Here is an 8,485-nt window from a genome sequence, read left to right on the forward strand (position 1 = left end):
TTTTTTTTATCGTATTCGATGGAGTCTATTTAATGGACACTGATATTGCTATATTTTTTTAAAAAGTACAGTTTTACTTTTTTTTGATTATTTTGCTTCAAAATAGAAATTATTTTTTTAAAATATTTTGCGAACGTAGTATGCCTAATTCGGAAAATTTTCAATTGTCACAGATCTCATCATAGGTGAAAAATACATAAGAACAAGTTAAATACTTTCACATGATTGGGAATAATCCAATTTTTACTGTTCCATGGAGATGAAGTTACGACAAGAGCAGGCTCGAAGCTAGCTGTCAAGGCATGGACGGGTGACGGAAATGTACTCCTAGAACCATAACAACCATGACTTGAGAAACCACTAACGTGTAGGAATAATCGAGTCCAGAATTAGGCGAACCAGCTTGACACTTCATTACACACAAATGTTGCCACAGTCCACAGTTCCACCAGTATTGTAATATCGATCTTAAATAAAAAACTTAATATCGATGTTAGAAAAAAACTCAATACGAAATAATAATAAAAGAAATCTTTTATTTGAAAGATTTCGAAAAAATCTTGAACATCGGGAAGAACCGCCATTTTGTTTTATTGACATTTCATAAATGTCATTCGACTTAACTGTCATCGGCTTGCTTGGAATTATTTCCGTTATTGTGAAATTTTCGTTACGTTATTATTTGTTGTTATCTTTTTTGTCGTTTTCAGGCCTTTGCAGGCATGAAAATAAAGTCAAAAAGTGAAAAATATTTTCATTCCGCGTCTACACAAGGTTATATCGACATATTCCTATGACTTAAAAATATTAAAAAAAAAAAAAAAAAAAATCCTATGCCTATTTTTTTGTTATGTCTGGTAACATTTTCAGTTGTCAATATAGTTCGCGTAATTTTGAAGTCGAGTATAGCTAATCATCGCATGGATCGATGGGGCCATATTATCCCAAAATTTGAATTAAATTGAGTAATACCAAGTCATGTATCTAGTCTGCTAAGTAGTGTATGATGAGTGTGTTTGTGTGCAGACGGGGGGCAGGGGCAAGCCGCCGCCAGCGCCGGCGTCTGCGCCGAGCCCGCACGAGCGCGCGCGCAGCCACAGCGGCAGCCGCGCGCGCCGCGCCCGCGACACGCACGACACGCGCGACAAGTGAGTACCGCAACCGCAACCATGTCGACCGTTTTATCATCATCCATTTAACTTTCCAATAATGGTGAAGTATCACTTTACAAATACGTACCATATCGAAAATACAAACTGAGACATGGATGCACAGAAAAACAAGAAAAAGAGACCAGCACTGGGAATCGAACCCAGGTCCAGGAACCTGAGATATGTATGCATAGAAAAAATTCGTGTCTAGCTTCCTCTCCAGCAGTGGTGTAGGAGTTATAGCACGCAGCACGGATTGCTGAGGACCTGGGTTCGATTCCCAGTGCTGGTCTCTTTTTCTGGTTTTTCTGTGCATCCATGTCGCAGTATGTATTTTCGATATGGTTTCACGGGATACCCGTAAAAGTAACAAATTTGGAGTTGAAATAAAAAATACAAAGACTTCAAAAAAACAATCATAAATTCGTACAGTCAAGGGCAAAGATATCGACACGGCCAAAGTTGCAAAAATATGTATACACAGCCTTAATGTTAAGTGCATAAAGTCGTGTATACATATTTTTGTAACTTTGGCCGTGTCGATATCTTTGCCCTTGGCTGTACCACTTACATCTGTAGATGTAAAGAGGTAATTTTCCCCTTTACAAGTGTATAGTTTATATTAGAAATAGGTTTATTTAGGTAGGGGGGGGGGGGGGGCGGAGGCTGGCGCTGCCAAGAGCTTGGTCAACGGTATCGGCAAATTTTGAAAAAATATTAGTTTTTCTTTTACAAGTATACAATTTTACTCGCAAATGTGATGAAAAACATTGTATGTCGCACGGGCGGTACCAGAATTACGAACATCGACTCATTAAAGCGCTCAGTCTTCGACTTCGGGCTTCTAATAGACGCTCGTTCGTAATTCCTTGTTTACCGCCCTTAAGACATAATGTACTATTATTTACACTTCATAGTTAAAATCACAATCTAGCAGTGCCGTGGCGTGAATATTTCGTTGGTAAAGCCGAAGGAAAGATCGCTTACATCTTTCATAAATTCTGTATGTCTTTTTGTTCTATTTTGAAAATATTGGGCAAGCCGGTGGGAATAGGGTTTTATGGACGCTTCGCCACTGCAATCTAGTACCTATTAAAATACTGGTTCTTCGAGAACGAAGTCGGGGTCGGATGTCTAGTAAATAATAATTCTTTGAATTGAAAATACAAACTGAAATATAGATGCACAGAAAAACCAGAAAAATAAGACCAGCACTGGGAATCGAACCCAGGTCCTCGGCATTCCGTGCCACGTGCTATACCGCTACACCACTGCTGGACAAAAAATAAAAAATACAAAAAGATTCCGAAAAACCAATCTTAATAATTCTTTGAGTTAAACGTAATTTATATCATCACAAATAATATTAAAACCTAAGACAGGTTTTATGCCATTGGATTTCATTTAGAACCATTAAACAGCAAGGACACGTAAAGTGTCTTGAACTGTCTACACGCTCTGTCCATCAACGCCAAGACGCCAACTTTTAGTTTTGTAGTATATATATATTTTTGCAACTATACCTATGTGAATATTTATTTTTTAGCTTAATATCGTATACTTGTTAATGTAACAGTTGAAGTATTACAAATTAGTGTACGTGTCCATAAGGATGATTCTTATTTTGTGCAGTTTAAATGGTTGCTTATTTTTATTATCAATACTTGTATACATATCTTTACACTTGACTGTACCATCAGCCAAATAAGTGGTCTATCAATTTTTAAACAAGTTCCTATCAAATGAATATGTCGCTAAAGTCGAACTTTCAAATTGAGAGACACGTCTATTGGCATTATTGTTTTATGACATGCAAACGATTATCAAATTTAGGGTAGATCACATATTTGGCTGATGAGGGCTGATGTTATCTATTATATAGATAATTATATTTATGCCCTCGATTTTACCTACGTCTTACCGAGAATTAGTCTCATAAGTACGTTCCTATAATTACCACACGGGTTGGCAACACTGGAGCGGCGTGACACCGCTATCCTAAAAACCCCAGCGTAACGGTGTTGCCATGCGCAGGAGCCGGCGGGCGGCGCCGGCGCCGGCCTCCGGAGAGAGCAGCACCGAGGGGGACTCCAGCCACCACTCGCAGCGCAGCGTCGTCTACCTGCACGCCACCACCGGTGAGGGGGGGGGGCATACTTGTTTCATGTCATCTAATAGGACCTTGTTCTCTATTGGAACTTATTGAAACGAAATGTTGCGTTCGCGCCAGCTATGCACCGGCGCGACTTACGCTCTTGGCTTAGTACACTGGGTTGCAAAAGAACCATGTCCTAGATTTGAATGGCAAGAAAAACTAAATAAATAACACCAATTGTCCTAATCCCAAACTAAGCAAAGCATGTGTTATACCTACTAGGGTTTAACAAACTTAATTAGATAGATACATACTTAAATACATATTAAACACCCAAGACCCGAGAACAAACAATCGTATTTTTCGATCGAACCCTGGACCTCAAGCTTCGTAGTCAGGTTCTTTAACCATTGGGCTATCCGGTCGTCTGACTGCATTAATTTTTAATACAATCTTTTTTGTCGGCTGTACTTTTTGTTAACTGTACTCGAATTATCATCCGGCCTGCATGTATTACCAAATTTCAAGTCAGTCTGACCATAAGAAAATGAAATTCGTATTAATTTATTTTTATTAAAGTTACTAACAAAATTGGTGTAAAAGTGCTAGCTTTAAAACCAAGTTCATGGTCCGCAGTGGGCGACATCCCGGACCCGGCGCGCGCGCGCGGCCGCTCCCGCGACGACGTGTCGTCCGTCAACTCGTCGAGCCTGCAGCTGCGCAGCACCACCAAATCGTTCTCCATCTTCGCGCCGTGGAGCCCGCGCCACGCCCCCCACCCCCACCCCACCCCCTCCACTACACGCAGCGCCCCAGGAAGACCAAGCCCAAGGAACCCTTCAAGAAGGCCTCGTCCACCAAAAACTTGAGCGAAGACCGCCCCGCCCCCGCCACGCTCCAGAAGAAGAAGTCCTACAGCCAGTCCACGCTGACCAGGAGGCCGGTCAACGACCGCCTCACCAGCTCCGTCACGACCCTGCACCGCAAGCCCGAAAAGCGAGACGCGACGCTCGCGCGGAACAGAGACGGCAAGCGGAGCCAGTCCAGCGAGGTGCTCGGCAGCGACGCCCGCGACCGACTCTCGCGGTCCATCTCGATGCCGAGAGACGAGAACAAGAAGGCCGGGTGGTTCAAGCTGTCCAATAAGAAGAAACAGGAGACCACCAGGGTGCGCTGACCATGATATCACATTTAGACGGTGTGAGAAATGTAGAGCAGTCCATCCAGCCGTCCATTGGTCGCTTCTTATTTATTATTATAAATTCATGGCCGCGCGGTGTAGAGCGTGGAGAGAAATAGCGCTATCTGTATATGCAAAAGTATCTATCGAAAGGTATTGAATAGGTGGCTCTACAGTAGCGTAAACACAGTAAAATTATTAAATCACTCAATAATATTTTAACAGCTCATGAAAATTACATTACCTTCATTATAAGTAATTACATCATTCGTACAACAGTTATTTTAGGATAATAATTTACTAAATTAATTCAGACACTTGCTGCTCTAGCGCCACGGTGGAAGGATTTGGAACTATTATTGACCGCTCAAAGCTTGAAACTTTGCAACTTTTCCCTAGTAAGAGACTGTCTCCTTCCCTCTTAGAATCCATACCGCACAGCAGCGCAATGTCATGAAATGAGGGTTTTGAGATAGGTAGATTATCGCTAGATGGCGTTAGAATCGAGAGGTCTTTTTGACATTACAGCCTTGCTTGCGATTGGCTCGTTTAGTTATAAACCGCCAACTAGCCTGTCACAGTAGGGCTTCTACGAAATTCGAAAATCGCCTCTCTCACTCTCGTGTGAAATAATATTAGCGTCAGCGGGACGGTACGATACGAACATCGATTTTCGAATTTCGTAGTAGCCCTACAGGAACCTCACAATAATTACACCATGTAAATGAAGTTTGTAGATCATCTATATTGGCTCTGGTAAATTTTTCGTTACTTATAAAACGAGAAGGGAAGGTTATTTTATTTTCATGAGAAAAAAGAACTAGCATTTTATGTAAAGGCCACTGGGAGAGTCAAGTCACGGACAATAATTAACTTAAATTGTTACTTTATATAATTCCCTTAACCCTCTGGTGCTACTTATATTTTTTTTATTTGAAATACAATAGTATAGGTACTATAGATTAATAAGTGCCATTGTTTTTACTTGTATGTTACCAAGTTAACCCCTGCAATAGTTTTATTTAGGTTTGCGGATTAGTGAATGCTGGGTATTTTTTTTATAAAATGGGGTATCTGTAGTCATTTTAATTTGTTTTCCATTATTAACAAGTGCTTCCGACTAATATAGTCTTGATAATTCAATTTTATTTAATTTGATAATGTTTCACTTTGCTATCGATAATTTTAATTTTATGCTTCTTAAGTTTTTGTAATAAATAACATTTCACTACGATTGTAAATTAAGGCAAGCAAGCCCTGTGTAATACGTATTTGTGAAAAATAACCAATAGGTGCCTATTGACCGCTTGATCGGTTATAAATGAACTCTAATTATGACAATTGGTTTTATTTCGAGTATCGTAGTATATAATATATCTCAAAACGTTTTACATTTTGGCACCCCTGATACCGCAAAAGGGCTACCAGGAACTTTTGCAACAAAAAAGCAAAGGAAAATAAAAGGAGACTACAATACAACCATAATCATTTTTTTATATACAAATTTAGATAAAGCCTAAAAACTTCAGCTTGTATTTAAGTATTTTGTTCATTTACTTATGTGTGCATCCAACCCACTTGAGGTTATCAGCAACCAGTAACAACTACACCAAGATCCCTTTGAGTGTTCACCGGAGTCAGAGGTAGAGTGCCAATGTTGTATTGTAGTCCAGGGTTGCTGTTCAGTGGCATAGCTATCGTAGGGCCAGTAGGTGCAGTGCACCAGGGCCTCGGAGCTCAAGGGACCCTCAAAAGGCCCTCAAAAAGCCTTTCGAAAAGAGAGGAGCATAAAAGAAAAAGACACGAAAAAAATATTGTGAACAGGCTCGAGCCTCGAGCCTACCAGGGATAAGTTCAACTCACTGTATCCTATTTTTATTCCTATCTATAACTTTGAAGGCCAATATAAGTTCAAGCTATGTACGTCGAAAGAGGGGATGAGGGCCCAATTCTTTCTCTATGCACCGGGGCCCTTGACAACCTATAGCTGCGCCACTGTTGCTGTTCCTAATATGTAAAACTGTACATTATAGCCGCATTCAGTGACAGAATCCAATCTTTAGACCACTACTGGCCACAATGCGACCGAGATCATCAAATATCCAATTTTTTTTTTTTATTTACAATCATATCATAGCCCTTCCATAGCATAAGTTTGACTACTTGCCGCTAGATGACACTTTTTCTACTTACATTATTTTCTACTGGCAATGATTGCGCCAACTGTCAGTGTCAGTCAGTCAAGCTACTACAATATTTATTTGTGTTGTGTTGTTTTGCAATTTTTTCTCGCAAGGCCTGCTACCGCAAGAGTAGTATGTATATGCGTGTTATCGCTCATGATTAGTATGGTAGGCGAGTTTAGAAAACGCCACGCAATCAGAACCAAGTACCGTGCGTGACTCATAACAGGATAGTGAAATCGTCCTCATAATGCCGCAAATAGCGACTTACGTGTTCTTTGACCTCGAGACCACGGGGCTGCCGCACCAGGAGCGCAACAGGACGAAGGTGATCGAGCTGAGCTTTGTCGCGACGTCGACGAGAGACATCCAGAAAACATCGTTCGGGGACATCCCGCCCGTCAGCAAACTCACGTTCGTCTTCAACCCGCAGCGGTCTATCCACCCCAAGGTATCTGAGTTGACCGGCTTGTCGAACGATTTGCTGCGACACGCGCCGACTTTTCAACAGAAAATCAACAGTTTAGTTACTTTTCTGGAGGAGCAACAGAAGCCAGTTTGCCTCGTCGCTCACAACGGCAACATTTTCGACTATAAATTGCTGCTCGCTGAATTCGAAGACGCCGGCATGAGTCTTCCCTACGACTTGCTCTGTGTAGACTCTTTAATTGGCTTCAGGAACATTTTAAAAGGGACTTCTATAGACTATAACACATTAAAAACATCCACAGTGCAGAGTATCAATGATATTATGACAGATGACGAAGATGAGTGGTCAGACTTGAATGTGAGTTTGGAAGAATGGCAAGAAATAGATGAGATATGTCTGTCGCTGTCTGATATATCCTGTGAAGATTTAAGTGATACTTCAGTGTCTTCTGACAAGAAAAAACCAAAATCTAAGCCTAGCAATGACAATTTAAGAAAGAAGAAAACTGAGGCTATTAAAAGGGTGATGGATAAGAAACCCACTGTTGCTAAAGAATGCTATAAGCTGTCTGTTCTCTATAAAAGGCTTTTGAACAGAGAGGAAACAAATGCGCACAGGGCGGAGGCCGACTGCTTCATGCTGCTTTACTGCGTGGTGGCCTTGAAGAACGACTTCCTGCCGTGGGCGGAGAACTCTTGCAAAACGCTGACTGAAATAAAACCACTGCAGAGGTACTAGGTTAAGAAAAATCATGTCTCATATTTTATAGCTTAAGTTGACTGAAAAATTATGACATCTCATTACTTATTTAATTTTACAAACTGTATCTTTGATTGACTTATTATTTTGTTAGTGTTTTATACTTTGTCTACAAAAATAAAGGTAGTGCCATTTTTAATAATCTTTACCACTTTGTGTGTGCAACAAAACAATTTTTATACATCTAGTAAACTACCTGTTATATTTTGCAAGTTTGGTGTTTATTAGCAGAATATTTGCTCAACACTGCCCCACTAGTGGTATATGCAAATGATCAACATAATCAAGTGGGTTGATTGGGTACAGTTTGCTGTAATTTTGTTTGGATTTTCTCGGCTAGTGCACCCAAACAAACCAAAAATTAAACATAAAAACCAAGAATAAGAGGATTGATATTGTGGTTTTTGTAAAACAAGATTTTTTTATAATTCTGACTTGTGTCACATAAATATTATTAATAAAAAAATAATTGTATGTTATTGAATGCTACCTAGATTATGTAAATCTAAATTGTGACTGCAAAGGCTGTTATGCTCTAAATCATATTTTTATATTTAAGATATACTAAGTCTAATCATAGTAATCATAAAAGAAAACTTGTATTTACATTAAATATTGATTACTCCAATGTTGTTGTTTATTTCCTCATCTTGTCAACAAATACAACTGAAAAGTACTTAATCCCAA

General features: G+C 39.9%; 1 protein-coding gene across 1 annotated transcript; it reads left to right on the forward strand.

Moving 5' to 3' along the window:
• The first annotated feature begins 5,952 nt into the window (after positions 1-5,952).
• Positions 5,953-8,426, forward strand: LOC141441625 (three-prime repair exonuclease 1-like). Its single transcript, XM_074106420.1, has one exon. The coding sequence runs from the start codon at positions 6,860-6,862 to the stop codon at positions 7,775-7,777; it is 918 nt and encodes a 305-aa protein (XP_073962521.1). The 5' UTR covers positions 5,953-6,859; the 3' UTR covers positions 7,778-8,426.
• The last annotated feature ends 59 nt before the right edge of the window (positions 8,427-8,485 follow it).

This window comes from Choristoneura fumiferana, chromosome 24 (genome assembly GCF_025370935.1).
Source record: "Choristoneura fumiferana chromosome 24, NRCan_CFum_1, whole genome shotgun sequence".
Lineage (NCBI taxonomy): Eukaryota > Metazoa > Arthropoda > Insecta > Lepidoptera > Tortricidae > Choristoneura > Choristoneura fumiferana.